We start from the raw sequence: 15,816 nt of genomic DNA, 5'->3' as shown, positions 1-15,816 counted from the left end.
TCCCCTCCCAGAAACGCTTTTAGAGGGGCCAGGCAGGGCTGGTTGTCTCTGGGCTTGAGGGGGTCTCCAGCTTCTAATTTAAAAATAAAAGAAAAAGACAAACCGCTGTCATCTGACACTAAATGTTGTGGCCGTGCCGGGAACCAGACACGGCTCTGAAATTCCTCCTGCCTTCCAGCCCCCGGCCGCAGGTGGATTGCCCACCAGCTTCACAGGCTCCAGAAAAGGTCATCTGCCGCGCTGGAACGTGGCTCGGGAGCAATGCCAGCCCGCAGGCTGGACACCCACTCTCCGCTGGTGTTCGTTTTCCCTGTTGCTTGGTGGGAAAGGTGGCCTGTTGCTCTGTTTGCTGCCAGCTGCCTCCACTGCTGCGCTGCGATCGCTATCCCTCCTCCCACCAAACGCTTGAGTTTGACCTCAACTCAGAGGACGTAAAAGAGGAAAGACAGAACCCCCCCTCCGCATGTTAACATGCAGCGTCCTCGATTAACTTGGTTCAGGATTTTCGCTGAAACTGTTTGGAATCATCACGCCTGATCTCAGCTATGTAGCAGACTGCTTGTCAGCCCCTCCATGGATTAGACAGATGTGAAGGAGGGGGTGAAATGCCTCCTGACTGCACAGTTCTGTGGTTGCCCTGCTTTGGAGAACCTGTTTTTGTTTTTGTTGAGCGTTGTCAACACAGAACACCCCACCGTCTCAGCTTGCAGTAATGGCCACACGTGTGGGGCATGAGGGTAGTAGGACATGACCTTTAGCCCCAATCTAGCGACACTGGGTCACTGTCCAGTTCCTGTTCTCATCTGACACCCTCTGACCGAGCAAAAGGACTAAATTCCCCATTGCCTGAGTAAGTCTTTCCTGCAGATCGTCCCATCTGGTGACAGCCCACAGTGTCACCTCTTCCAGGACAGAAACTGGGGACTCTCCTGCCTGATGTTCAGCAGCCGCTGTAGTTTCCTAGTCCAGGCAAAGGCTGAGGAACGACATCCGCAGCACCTTCACTTCTGCTGTGGCTGGAGGTCCTGAGCTGTTGATGGCAGAGGGACTCTGCCTGCACGGTATTGATCAACAAGCCCCGGCTGGGCAGTGCAGGGCTGCCAGCCAGTGGCCGTGGGAGGGAGGGCTTCCAGAAAGGCACCTTCATGGCAGTTGATGCAACTTGTTGGTCTGATTACCCCCATCCTCTCCCAGGCCAATGTCTGGCCTTGAGCCCTCTGATCAGAGCAGTCATGTGGCAGTTTGCTAATGAGGTGACGCCCTGAACGGGCAGCACGTTGTCAGGTGGAAGAGGAAACCGAGACAGGCGGAGGGAGAGGTTTACGGTCTTTTCTGTCCTACCAGCCATGGATAGGAAGCAGAAGCAAGCAGAGAAGGTACAGTATGCTCATGATTAACACCCTTCATTTCTTCCCAACCCCATTCTTTCATGCTTCAGTAATTCACCCTTCTCTTGTTTTTAACATTCCTTCTCCAAACCTCGATTCTCAGTTCTTGCCAGGTCCTACAAAGAGCACAGGGCGTTTTCTCTGGGGGCTCAGCACCACAGAGAGGCTTTGTCACCTTGCAGATTTAGCTCTCTCGCTCTTCTCTGCGCTTCACTGCTGGGAGGAGGTGGGGGACAGCTATTTTCTCATTGCCTCGGAAATCAAAGGGCATGTTCTCACTGGCCACAGTACAGCAATGATGCAAAGTCAGAGTCCTGTAGGAGAGTCTCTGATTCAGTAGATCCCATGGGGGAGGGGGCAGAGGGAACTGAAACCTTTTACAGTGCAATTTAAACATCTTCAGAATGAAGGATGTCCAACCCTGTTCACACAAGAGGATGTTATTCTTTTGGGGGAATACTGGCAAGTTCCTTTTCTGGTTAGCACTTGGGTCTGCTCCGTTTCATTTCTCCGCCCAGGGAACTGGTACAGTGCTTCCTAAGGCTTTTACTCCCATGTGGCCCCGTCAGACCCCAGGGACCTGCTGCCATCACCCGCAATTACCTGAACAGCTCTCCCTGTTCTCTCTCAAAGACTCCTGTCACTTGGCCAGTCCCATACTGGTACAGCTGGACTGTAGTCCTTCCCTGACCGTTGCTGGTTATTTACAATTCCTGGCCAGTCAGAGACATTTTAATTCTGCCCCAAACTTATCTAAATTCTGCCTCCTCAAAGCCCAAAGGGTGGTTTGATTTGGCACAAGAGTCCTGCTTAACTTTCTAGCCTTACGCTGTTGTGAGAAGTACTGAAACAACAGTTTCTGGCAGTACGTAAGATGAATATCTTTCACAACTTTCTTCCCACTTACCATGGGATGGAAGAGTTTGACTTTGTCGGACACATCGAGACTCCCAGCTGGAAGGTGCCCAGAGAGTGGGAGATGTATCATTATCCTGGCAGGATTTCCTCTGATGAGCTGAGAATCGGTATCTTGGGAGATCCAGTTTCTCTTTTGCAGCTTCTCTGGATGTCCTCCAGCCAGCTCGAGCGGGCAGTCAGCACACCTGCGCTTTGCGTTTGCACTCTGGGTGCCCCGCTCCTATGCTGAGACGTCTGCGTGCCCTCAGAGATCTTGGGAGGAGACTCCCAGGTCCAGGTTATTTCCTACCTCGAGCACATCGGGGGCAAGTTTTGTCTCGACGTTTACTTTGTGCTTTGCAGGCCAGGCCCTATGGCCTGCTGAAGCCGACAGCTTTAGGCAAGATCCCAGGCAGACTGAAACTTCATCAGGAAGCGCTACCCCCACTTCCCGTGCCGCCACTCCAGCAAACGCTGGACCGTTACCTGCTGGCTCTGCAGCCCATTATCAGCAAGCGCTACCCCCACTCCCCGTGCCGCCACTCCAGCAAACGCTGGACCGTTACCTGCTGGCTCTGCAGCCCATTATCAGCGAGGAGGAGCTGAACCACACGCAGGAGCTGGTGACCGAGTTCCGCAAGCCAGGAGGAGTCGGGGAGAGGCTGCAGAAAGGCCTGGAGAGAAGAGCCAAGAAAACAGAGAACTGGGTAGGTCAGGCCTTTAGCCCCAGGCTCTGTTTAGGGAGGGTGGAGGTCCAGTGCGCACCTCTCCAGTGTCCTGGCTGCATCTGCTGGCTGCTGTGTTTTTATGGCATCACGTTCACGACCAGTCTGCATCTGACTTCCCTGAGCTGTGCGAGCTCCTCACCAGGACTTGGTGAACAGAGCAGGGAGTCGCTGACCCTGTCTGTGGCTGCTGACTAACCTGTTAGCATCACTCAGCTGCCACAGGAAGTTGAAGGAAACCCTCTGCTCTTGCTCAGATATCCCTCTACCCTTCGATGTGCAAAGCACAAAACCTAAATAGTCCATTTGCAAAGTGTGGGCAGAACTGGGGGCAGGATGCTGAGACCGTAAAGCCAGGCTGGGGTCAAACAGCAGCAGATGCCATGCCTGCATGTTACCTTTCTCCATCCCAGCTCTCAGACTGGTGGCTGAAGACAGCTTACCTGGAGTATCGCCTGCCAGTCGTGGTCCACTCCAGCCCAGGTGTGGTTCTACCTAAGCAGGATTTTCTGGATCGACAAGGGCAGCTCAGGTAAAGTCCTTTTTTACCTTCCCCTATGTTTCAGATAGGATGGGCCTCTCTCTGGACAGGGCAGTGGGTGTTTAGGCTGTTGCGAAGGAGAGTAATTATCGTGTGGCTCCCACGTGGATGGGGCTTTGAGCAATCTGCTCTAGGGGAAGGTGTCCCAGCCCACGGCAGGGGGGTTGGAACTAGAGGTTTTTTAAGGTCCCTTCCAACCCAACCCAAGCCGTTCTGCGACTCTGATAGCTGTGTTGTGCAAGAGGGCTGCTCAGGTAAGGAAAGGCTGCCAGGCTGTAAGGAAACCCCTGGTTGCACCTGACTAAATATTTCATCAAGGGGGAAAACCAAGAGTCCGGTGTCAGTCTTTGCTCTAGCACAGATCTTCATTGAAGATGGCCAGATCACTGGCTGCAGACATGGTGAAGATGTACCTGACTCACTGAAGAGGCTCCTAGATTGTGTGTGCAGTAAGGGAGGCATAAAAAGTGTTCCACCCAGGCATGCAGGGGTCCAGAACTGCCTCTGGAGTTTGCTAGTTTATAGGATGGGGAGCCTGCTGCAGGGACTGTCATTCGGTCTGTTCCGGCAAAGGACTGTCCCCTATTATTTGGTTTCACTTGTGATTTATGGTTTGGGAAACTTAGTGACCAGTTTCTTTGCTCTGAGCTTTTCCTTGCAATCAAACCCTGCCTCATCCAATCTTGTGGTGTCCCTTTAATTTTTAACCACCACTATGAGTACGTTAAATCCACCTGCAAAACTTCAGCGTTGACCTTTACACAGTTACCTTTGCCACAGTTACCAGTGATCAATGTTCTGGAAGCTCAAAAGCACCAGCCCGGGGAGCAGGGAGGCTGAGAACAAGTCAGCCCTTTCACTCCCTCGGATACACCTCTAAGCAAATGTCTTTGAAAGCTCTTCTGAAGTTATCCAGAGAGAATGTAAGATCAGGAGCACTACCAGTGCCCCAACCAGTGCAACGGAGCAGCTGCCAAAGAATCTGGGCTCCCACATAAAATACAATTTAAATGTGTGTTTGTATAGTTTGCGGCTGTAAAAAGAAGTTTGACAGTGTGACTTGAGACTAAACCTTCAGAGACCTGAAGGGAAGTTTAGAAAGCGGAGGTCTCCATTCCTTAACCTGGCCGCAGCACTGGCTGCACACAAGTCAGTGACTCTCTCCTCCTCAAGCCCTAACTCTGCTCCCAGGCTGTTTGTTCTCTGGAAAAGGATACGGGCTTTCATGCTGCAGTTTCCCCTCCTCAGATTTTGCATTAAGGCAGGGAAATTTTCACTGAAAACTGCTTTGCAGGATGTCTGACTTGTTTTTGCCGCCCTCAGTGATGTCCTTTGATCTTTACTAGGGGTGGGTAGGGGAGGCAGATCTAGAGGACGCTGCCAGCAAAGGCCACACGCTCGCACCACATTAAAGCCTTTGAGGCTCCGCTGACTGCAACCTCTTGTCACAGTGACCTTCTGCCTCCTTGCTCCTGTTCGTGGGTGGGAGCTCCCAGCTCAGAGTAGGCTAATCTGTCACACCCAGCTAAGCAGTTTGATGTGGCTTGTCACAACGTCCATCCCTGCTGGCAGCTGGCACTGGCAGCATTTACACTGATCCTGGTAAACACAACACCTCAGCGTCCACATGCAGCATGTGTGTTTGTTTCAGCTCCCTCAGTGCCAGAGGAATGTTCTTTTCTTCTAGCAGCAGAACATTCATTGCATAGGAACTAAGTCAGCAGTGGCAAGTCTTGGACGCAGGGAGATACAGCTGCATCCCGGCTTGAAACTCAGAGGTGGCCCCTAGCCAGGGAAGGGCAGAAAAACCCTTTTCTTGGGGCCGTTTTAATGCAAAGACTCAGAGCTAGGATGTGATAAAATCATTCTGCGTCAGTAGAAAATGCTGCTGTTGGTGTGGCTGTATCAGCTAACCAGAGCTGGGCACAAGAGGGTCTTGGCAGCAAAGCTGAACTTCCCAAGGGGCAGAGGGAAACTCTGCCAGCCCTGCTCTGCTAGTTCCTCAGCCCCTGGGGTTCTGTGCTTGAGCCTCAACTTGTTTTGTGTTGCAAATTTTTCCAGGTTTGCTGCCAAGCTGATCGAGGGCATCCTGGATTTCAAGACCATGATTGACAAGTGAGTTAGTGACCCTCCTGACTTCTCACACATTCCTTACTGTCACAGACAGGCTGAGTCTCGTCAAAGAGACTAGAAATAGAAATGGCAAGAGAAGACATACTGGAAAAGAGACATTGTAATCAACATCACTGCTCGCTGCCAAGGGCACCACCATGGCAAAAAAGCAAATTTACTTTTTTCTTCATGTTCTTTGTTTATCTTAATACTTTCATTGGCACACATACATGCTCAGAGCGAGCCCGACTGACAGTCCCGTGGAGCTACATACTTCTGTTTGCCCACAGAACAAGTTACAGCTCAGGCAGCAGGAATTTGTTTCTCAGTTTGGATTTCTGGTGTTTCTCACTTCCCAGCTAGACAGGATGAGCTTTAGAGAAACTTGTTCCTCCCTACCCTCTTTCTTCTGATCACCAACACACCTCTGCTGAACAGGCCTTATCTGTGTTAAAAAAAAAAATACATTTACCAACATCACACATCTTTACCTCCAAATTCGGACAAGGCTCAGGGTCAGCCGTGAGCGGGGTAGCTGGAATATGATCGAGTCCGAGTCTAGTTCATGACACACAGATAGCACATCAGACACTCACTGCTCAGAGTTATAGCCAAAAACCTCTTCCTGCCAATTCACAGGCAACAATACACCTCCCAGTATACCGTGCCCTGATTCTCCTCTGCAGACAGCACGGTGTACACCAAGTTCTGTAGAAGGTCCAGAGAGGCATTTCTCTGGTGTTATGCAGAGGATAGCACCTTTCCCCTTCCCAAATGAAAGGCCAGCAAACAGGTATTTTTTGTAGCCCCTACTAAGACAGCTGATGGCTATGGGGAAGGATGGCCCTCTTGCATACTGCCAGCACCAACACCTTTAGGTCTTGCTGGAGCAAGCGACAGCAGCTGCACAGCTGAGCCTGTGCCTGCCTTGTGTGGGGAGTGCAGTCCTTCTCACTGATGTGTTTCCTCTCCCCCTTCCTCCCTACCTCATGGTCTCTCCAGCGAGACCCTTCCAGTGGAGTACATGGGTGGCAAGCCCCTCTGCATGAACCAGTACTACCAGATCCTCTCATCCTGCCGCATTCCGGGGCCCAAGCGGGACACCATTGTCAACTACGCCAAAGGCAAAAAGCAGTCCAGACACATCACAGTGGTTCACAACTTCCAGGTACGGCAGCTGCTGAGCTTTCGAGGCTTGTTTAGATGCAGGTGTCTCTTTCAGCTAGCAGTGGTCCAGAGGAAAGGGAACAGAAAGTCTCTGCCCACAAGGTTTGCCTCACCGGGGCTTTGTTCCTGCTCCCTTTATCCCCTTTGGCCGTAGCTGGCCAAAGCAGGGATTGCCCTGTGTGAGCAACAAACTGAGGCAGAAAAAAAACCAAAACACTCTCTTCCTCTGTTTCTTGTCCCTGCAATTCCCATCTCTCAAAGATCTTGTCTGGAATTGGAAACTGCAAGTGGAAATGGGATTAACAAACCCTACCACCACATCTGAGTCTCAGAAATAGGAATCCCTTGTGTTTTGGCCCTTAGCACCATGGTTCCTCAGTTTCTTAAAACCTGGACTGTATTTATGCGCTGTAAGGGAAGTTGGACTTGGGTCTCTCAATTCTGAGCATCCTGTGAAGATCTCTTTACAAGCTGAGTTTTTGGGTCAGGTCTTACCTTCTCAAAATGGTTGCTGCCTGTTTCTGGGGCTGGACAATAAAGATCTTCTCTCATGTTCTATCTCTGTCCTTGTCCTCTCTTCTCACCTTCAGTTCTTTGAGCTGGATGTTTACAACAGTGACGGAAGTCCCCTTACCACTGACCAGCTCTTCGCTCAGCTGGAGAAGATATGGAACACCTCCCTCCAAACAAATAAAGAACCTGTTGGGATCCTCACCACCAACCACCGAAACTCCTGGGCAAAAGCTTACAACAACCTTCTGAAAGGTCTGTAGAGCCCCTGACATGCCAGTGCTAACAACCACCACCAATGTCTGGACTACCAACCTCACCCCCGTGCTCTGCTCAGTTCTTTCCTTTGCAAGCTTGTTCTGGACAGGTAACAGGAGCTTTCCACCTCGAAGAAGCAACTTGATTTCATTGCAAAGTTTTGGTTTTGGTGGGAAAGTTCCCAGGCAAAGTCTGAAGCTTGGTTTGTTAAACCTGAAATCCTAAAGCTTGTTGGCCTGTAAATGGGTAGGATGTAAGAAACGTGAAGAAAGGAGGGTGACGGCAGCACGTTCACATCTGTACCAACCCAGTGGGCGAGAGTTTTAATAACAGTAATCACACCTAAATGACAAGTTTTGCATTGAGGTACAGTGGGAATCCAGCACTAGGTCCTTCAAACCTGCTCTTTCAAATTTCAATCTCCCTCCAATTAAAATGAGTTTTTCAACACCTCTTCCTTATTTGCTGTTCATTTCTCTGCCAGATAAGACCAACAAGGAGTCTGTGCGTAGCATTGAGAAGAGCATTTGCGTTGTCTGCCTTGATGCACCGATGCCACGGGTGTCTGAGGACATCTACAGAAGCCGGGTGGCCGCTCAGATGCTGCATGGCGGAGGCAGTCGCTTGAACAGCGGGAACCGATGGTTCGACAAAACCCTCCAAGTAGGTACTGATGCGTCAAAGGTGCTGACGACATGGGTCTGGAGGAGATTGTTTTTCCTGAGACTACAAAGGTCCAAAAAATCCCAGAAACCTTTTGCAGGCAAGTTTTCCTCATACCAAGAGTGCAGAAATAGGGGAGACAAGGTGTGGTGGCTGGCTGTGAGATCCTGTGGTTTCCCTTGCAGTCACCACAAGCTCTCACTCCTGCCTCAGGGACTTTTGTTTCTTCTACTGCCTCTGCCCACGCTTATTCAGTGCAGCAGTTCTTTGTGTTCCTTGTAAATCAATTTTCTGCCTGCAGTGAGCAATGTCTCGTCTGCTTGGAGGCAGCTCAGACACTGGGAGGTCTGTTGCTTGTATCTCCTCCAGGCTTGTAATTTCTCCTGTTTAAGCAGCCCAATAGCATTTTGTTTTTTCAGACATAAGCTGCCGTCCCACGGCATCCCTCTGCTCTCTTCTCCAGTCAGTCTTGTCAAGAGCCTTCAATAGCAGCTGCTGTTTGAGCTTCTCCTTCATTAGTCGCTACATCCTGATTTGTGGCAAGTAGCACTGGTGCTTTAGAAGATTCTTCTCGTATTTGCTGAGCTCTTCATAATGTTTTCAGCTATTTAGAACTCTTCACTGATCGGATAAAGATTAGATGTTCAGCTAATAGACAAGTAGGGGTAAGCCAGCACATGGTGAGATTATTCCTGAATATTATGGGTGCACTTAAGTAAATCAAAACCATTGAATCACTGTTCCGATACCTAGCAGTGACATACTGAGATCTCTCTGGGTAGCTCCTCCTTCACACACTGGATGTCTGTCTTCACCACTGTCCTGTCGCGCTTCTTTTGTAGTTCATCATTGCTGAAGATGGCTCCTGTGGGCTTGTATATGAGCACGCTCCGGCAGAAGGCCCACCCATTGTTGCTCTTCTGGATCACATTGTGGAGTACACGTGAGTCCTGCCTCCCCTACTTTTCCTCAGTATTGGAGAGAGGATTTCATTCATACCCTTCAAAAAACACCGTAATAGCACTGTGAAGAGCTTTTCAGCCTGTAACTATTATCACAAGCCGTTAGGGAAGATCCCCTGCACGTTTCTACCCAAGTTCTGGTATGCTGAGCTGAGCTTCATGTTAGAGGTCTGGTTAAACATAACCATTTCTCTACACAGGAAGAAACCTGAGTTAGTGAGATCACCCATGATTCCTTTACCAATGCCCAAAAAGCTGCGGTTTAACATCACCCCAGAAATCAAGAATGACATAGAGAAGGCAAAGCAGAACCTCAACATGTAAGTATGAAGGAACAGAGAGGTCTGGTGAGTGACTGAGGAAGTAATTCATGTCCCCCTTTGGAACATGTCAGTGGTTTAAATGAGGCTTCCCCACTGCAGCCAGGGAATTGACCCAAGAAGTCACTGGGAAAACAGCACTGAACCTGGCTGAAAAACACCCTAAAGCCACCTGCCAGAAATAAAGTCAGAGGTGCTGGAAAGGGGTAATGGCTGATCCATCCCTTTACTGAGACAGAGCAAGGCTTTACTGGAGCTAAGGACACTGGAGGATAAACACACAAGCCCATCTAACTTGGTGAAGCAGTGGCCAAAACCAGCTCCTCTCTGTGGTGCTGCCCAAACACATCTGTGTGTGATGGAGCTCTGTCCTGCGTAGGTCAGATCCAGACAAGCCTGTTCTCACTAAGCCTCGTGAAAGCAAATCCATAACTTCATGTTACAAGAACAAGCAGCAGGCAAAGGAACATTTCCTCTTTCTTGCCTTGCAGAATGGTCGAAGACCTGGATGTCAAAGTCTCGGTCTTTCATCAGTTTGGGAAAAACTTCCCCAAGTCAGAGAAAATAAGTCCTGATGCTTTTATCCAGTTGGCCTTGCAGCTAGCTTATTACAGGTAAGACCACCAACAGGTAGCGTCTCAGCCTTTCACCATCAAACACAAATCTCACCAGCAGGTGACACTTACCCCACTGTGTGTGCACAATCCTAGGAAGGAAGCATCAGAGATCAACGGGGCTGGCTCACATAAAGAATTCCCTTTCCCCCCAGTTCTTCAGCTTCACAAGAGGCTGTTTCTCTCAGGGCAAACTCACTCTTGTGACTTTGTTCTCCATCATCCAGGATGTACGGCCATGCCTGTGCCACATACGAGAGTGCATCGCTACGGATGTTCCGCCTGGGCCGCACAGACACCATCCGCTCCAATTCTGTAGACTCTCTTAAGTTTGTGCAAGCAATGGACAGCCCAGACAAATCGGTAAGAATCTCAAAGCAGTGGAGTAAGAAAACTCCACCCCAGAAAAGAGAAAAGCTGCGTATTTAGCTAACCCTGTGCAGCAGAACTGGACAGCTGAGCTAAAACACAGCTTGGAGTATATACTTAAGACACTTCGGGCTTCACTTGGCTTTCCTTTCACATGTACTGAAACCCTGGGGAAGAACACATGCACATTTTTAATCCTACCAAAAAGAGTATGTCCTTCCTAAAAGCCTGTTTAGCTACTCAGACTAAGCTCTGCTACTGATGGAGAACTGCATTCAGGTTGAACTAATGCAGTCAAACAAAATGATTCAAAACTTAAATCTAGTAAATCTGAAAAACAGTCCTGTAAAGAGACACAGGGCAGAAGTGCCCTCCATCCTAGGAACAGCCACAATGAGGTTTTCCATTCCACTGAAAAACTCACGAACAGCTCTGTGTGTTCTCTCACAGGACCAGGAGAAAACACACTTGCTGAGGAGAGCTACCCAGGCCCACAGGGAATACACTGATATGGTGAGTGTCAAAAACCCCCCCGACTTGGGGTTTTACCTACCAAGTGAGGGCTATGGTGAAAGACAAGACCTTCAGAGCTTTCTCTGCAGACAATGTCACATCTAACTCTAATCTGGCAGTGCCTTAGGGTGTGGACTGAATCCTTTCTCCCCAGCTAGTGGTTTTAGTATCCCTTGTGACTAATCTAAAAGAGAGAATCCAGTATGAAAATAGCTTCAGTTCTCGCTGTCATTGTGGCTGTTAAATGCCACAATGCATGAGGACCCCTCAAACCAGAGGGAGCCCACAGACAGATAGTAAGGTTGGTTCCACCAGTGAGTTTAATTTCACAGTCCTTTCAAATGAGACTGAGAGCAAGATGTAGTTTCCTTCTAACTTAGAGATTTTTAGAAATACTTTTTTCTTTAACCCCAAGAAATGGGCAGTTTTGCTCACTTGCCTGCTAGACAGGCTTTCATCTTCTCTTCCCTCCTTACAGGCAATAAGGGGCAATGCAATAGACCGCCACCTCTTAGGCCTGAAGCTCCAAGCTGTTGAGGACCTCGTGAGCATACCTGAGCTGTTCATGGACACTGCGTACGCTGTTGCAATGCACTTCAACCTCTCGACCAGCCAGGTAGGACTCACCCGAGCAAAGAGAGTGCACTCTCTTTTCACTGTCTGTCTTCTGCACATCTCTCCTTCATTTCCTTCCATTACAAACTCATCTTCCCTTGAGGACAGACATTTTTAAGCCTGCTACCAATCCCATAAAGCTGCAGATCTGCAAAGCTCACAGCTAGTACAGTCCCTCTCAACCCTGTAAAAAACTATGGAAACCAAAGCCAAGATCACCAGCAGTGTCTGGTGTCTAAACACAAGTGAGATCAGTGGAAGTTGGCTGCGAGGATGGCATGCACATGGTGGTAGGCAGGTCTGACCAAAAAGGCCCTTTTCTGGAGCATCTTAACGAGGTGGCAGTTCCTTCTGCTTTTGACAGAGCTGTTAGCATTCGATGGCTACATTTCTTCCTGACTGGTTAGAAGGTTTTCATCACGTTGTCTCCACAGGTCCCAGCAAAGACAGACTGTGTGATGTGTTTTGGTCCCGTGGTTCCAGATGGTTACGGAGTGTGTTACAACCCTATGGATGAACACATCAACTTTGCAGTTTCAGCATTCAACAGCTGTGCTGACACAAACGCCGCCCGCATGACACATTATCTTGAGAAGGCACTGCTAGACATGAGAGTCTTGCTCCAGTCCACTCCCAAATCCAAGCTGTAAGAGGCAAACATGATGCAAAACCCCCAATGAGAGGGGCTACCCCTCAGCACTGAAGTTCCCAGTTCCTCAGAAAATGACTGAGGGGACAGCTTGCCCTGGAACCTAGGAGAACATCTTCCGCTTGTTTTCAGCAAGAAGTAACAGAACAGTCAGCCGCAGATACTATGTGGTGAGAGGAACCAGTCTTAAGCCCAAGTAGAACTGACCAGACCTTTCCTGTCAATGAAAAGTGCCCCTCCTTGTCCTCAAAGAGGACTGAAATAAAGTTTTTATGGAACTTAATATAAAGGAATATGGAAAGCACAGTCCTTACCAGTCCTAAATCCATTTGGTGAGGATGGTAGTTCTCCAGGAAAAGCAGGGAATTGTTTAGTATAGAAGGCAACTACTGTAAGACCAAGTCTTTTTGCTGGTTTAGTCTTCTGAAAAGCCAGCATCTTTCAAAGTTGACTGAAGATTTTTCTGCTGCTCCAGCAAAACTCCACCATTGAACTTTGGCAAGGGGACGAAGAAGTTCGTAAGTCAGAGCAGAACCAGTCCTGTTGGAGTGCATTGCACTGCTTATCCCAGGCACGCTGACCATTACCTATGTTACAGGCCTGGCAATGTTCCCTTCCCCTTGTTTTAGGATGCTGGTATCTCCTTTCTCTTGGACTGACCCTATTTAACAGAACAGAATTTGCTACAAACTAAGGCAGTTGTTATTGTTGTTGTTCTGGGATTTTTGTTAAGCTGACTGTTGTAGTTCTAGCCACTGAGCTTCAGTTTCAGCGTAAAGCTTTTTCCCTGCAAAGCTTGTACATCACTTCTCTCACACAGGTTCTGTTAGCTTTGGCTTTATCTGCTTGTGGAGGTGAGAAGGGATTGCCTACGCATTTAGTAGGACACTGGTTCATTGTATCTTTCTCTGGAATTGATGTTTACTAGCCAGAAGGCCACATGCCGAGTCTCCTTCGGGGCAAGACGTTGACCCAGTATGTCTCGATACCTTCCTTTCAGAAACGACATATTTGTGCACAATGCACGATGCTTAAGTTGCGGACAAATAGGAACTCCAGAACATACTTTTGTTTCTGGCCCACAGAGTTCAGCTCTGTTAAGAGCCAAAGTAAAAACAGCTGCAGAATCACCCTTCTTTCACACCACTCTCCTTTAACAAGGCAAAAATGAAAAGCAGGGAGAAAGCGGAGAACTCACAGGCACTGTACATGTGTGGCAACCTCTGTTCCTGCAGTAACAGCACAGCACCTTTTCTGACGCTCATGGGAGTTTTTTCTTACTGCAACGTTACTCAGATTTGTGCCAGCTCTACTCTGTGAGAGAATGATCTCGTGACAGCGTCCCCCCGTTCAGCTACCAAACCGGAGACAGTGGAAGGTTATATATAAACATTAACATACAATCATAGCACAGGAATTCTTGTAGCACTGCTTCAGTGAACCTGCCAGAATCCGAGCTCCTGACTATACTTTTATTTAATAAAAATGCATGGTAAGGAACAATTCTAGTGCCATTTCTGCAACAGGAATTTAAGTTGCACACCCTTCAAGATGTGGCTGCTGGGACATCTCCATACACAAGAAGCATGAGGAGTGTGATGGCCTATTTTGCTAACAGGGAAATACTTGATCATAATCGCTGTTTTTCTGATCATAGAGCAGCAGGGGACATGATCAAAGTGCCTTGGTGAACTTATATGAAGAAATTTGCACTGTTTAAAAGGAAAAAAATTAATTCACTTCTCAAAAGACAAGCCAACACTACTGCATTTTTTTCCTAAAAAAGGATATTTTGAAGCTTCTATCTTATACCTAAATAAACCTTTAAAAGGAAAATGTAGTTGAAACTCACCTGCACAGCCAGTGATTGTATGAAGTGCCACCTTCACATCATCTACATGTATTTAGTTGATCTTTTAGAAGACTGCTGAATGGAGTGAGATAGTCTAAAAAACCCAACAGGAGCACTACAGACACGTGAGCACACATCCCTGCTCTGTTGACTCCTCTGTATGAATCAAACTGAGAACTCCAAGAAGATACTCAGTGTTATCACAGTGTACTCATGGAAATACTACATAAAAAAGACCGAACCTTGCTGGAATCACATCTGGGTTCATGGAGCCTTTTACACTGAAAAAATACTCCTTTTGCCAAAGTAAATCCTCCCCCTGTACCGAGTGAACTGCTGCTGCTAGGGGAGGAGGTATTTTTCCCTGTCTGCAATGCCTTCAACCCCTGATGCTACAGTATTGCCACTTCGTACTTGAGACTGGCCCTGTTCTCCTTCAGTCTCGAAGGGGGAAGCTCTCAAAGGAAAGTGCCTATTAAAGACTAAGCAGAAGTATGCACTGCTATGATTGTATCTCAGAAGGCGGCATTGATCTACTCTGGATGTCCCACTAGCCTCAGCAGAGCACAGCTGCAAGCAGCCGACTATGACACTGAAAGAGAAACAGGATTCATAAAGCATGTAATGCATCCTTGATGTACGGAGCTGAAGTTCAGACAAGTGAGGCTGATTTTTGAAACCCTTGATAGGACGCTAAAATTATTACAAGGTTCTTCCTTTAAAAGGTCTTTTCTTACTGTACAAGCTCTAAATGTGTTGTCCTGATTCAGACCTCCTTGATTTTTTCAATGTCAATGTTACTTAACACTGTTCTCCTCCTTGTTTCTGATTGTCTAACTGTTTTATCAAGAGACGTCCATTGTCTTAAAGACATATTAAGAACAAGAAACTTCTAAGTTCTGGAAAAACTACTGCTTCAGAACAAGTTATTTAAGAATTGCATAGACTGAACATATTCAGATAACTCTTGGGGTATGAGTGCAATTCATGACACAGCTGGTAGTGTTGCATGCTCTGCTGGTTGGCTGTGTTCAGTACTGAAATCCATGTCATGCAAAGTTTTGAAACATTCTTTGAATAAACTGAAACACAATAAACAGATATGTGCTACAAAAAGGCTTAAATCTCCTTAGACACTGCAGAAATTACCTAACTACCCTTATGGGAGGTTGTTTGTGTGGGGACAGCAAGGACAGTGAACCAGAGCGTTCTGTCACCTTCCTTTTATTGTTTTTATCTCCATCCAACCCCACTGAGTACAGGGGAGGAATAGAAAGCATCTGCTTGCAAAGCCACACACTCCAAAGAAAATGCTCCATTTCAGAAACCTAGTGGCAGGAGACTTCATACCAGTGTAGGATAAGGCAGAGCTCAGATCTTTTTCCTGCACAGCACCATTTGTTAAGAAAATCCATGGGATCACTAAGAAATTTCTACTGTGTCGAGTATTGCAAAGATTCCTGGGAAGGTACAGCAAAAGTAGGCAGAAGATGCAGATTGCAAACAACTCAGAGAACAGAGGGGAGTTTATTACCGTGTCTTACGAGAGCTTTCTCTCTCCTGAGGATTACTGTAGGAAGGTTGGGTTTGAAGGCAACACGAAGAGGAACAGCTTTTTACACTACACCGCTCTCCATGCGCAGATGAAACCTCTTCCCTAC

The 15,816-nt window shown here is 48.0% G+C and overlaps 1 protein-coding gene across 1 annotated transcript; it reads left to right on the top strand.

Moving 5' to 3' along the window:
* The first annotated feature begins 1,232 nt into the window (after positions 1-1,232).
* On the top strand, positions 1,233-12,304 carry CRAT (carnitine O-acetyltransferase). Its single transcript, XM_010140271.1, is given in 15 exon segments — positions 1,233-1,376; positions 2,649-2,720; positions 2,798-2,992; positions 3,424-3,542; positions 5,613-5,666; positions 6,666-6,831; positions 7,421-7,595; positions 8,083-8,261; positions 9,104-9,204; positions 9,424-9,543; positions 10,035-10,157; positions 10,385-10,520; positions 10,977-11,039; positions 11,518-11,655; positions 12,089-12,304. Coding segments are annotated over 15 exon segments (2,001 nt in total).
* The last annotated feature ends 3,512 nt before the right edge of the window (positions 12,305-15,816 follow it).

The sequence above is a fragment of the Buceros rhinoceros genome, unplaced genomic scaffold, assembly GCF_000710305.1.
Source record: "Buceros rhinoceros silvestris isolate BGI_N320 unplaced genomic scaffold, ASM71030v1 scaffold19887, whole genome shotgun sequence".
NCBI lineage: Eukaryota > Metazoa > Chordata > Aves > Bucerotiformes > Bucerotidae > Buceros > Buceros rhinoceros.
Note: the sequence above shows the minus strand (reverse complement) of the source record. Positions and strands in the feature narration are given on the sequence as shown.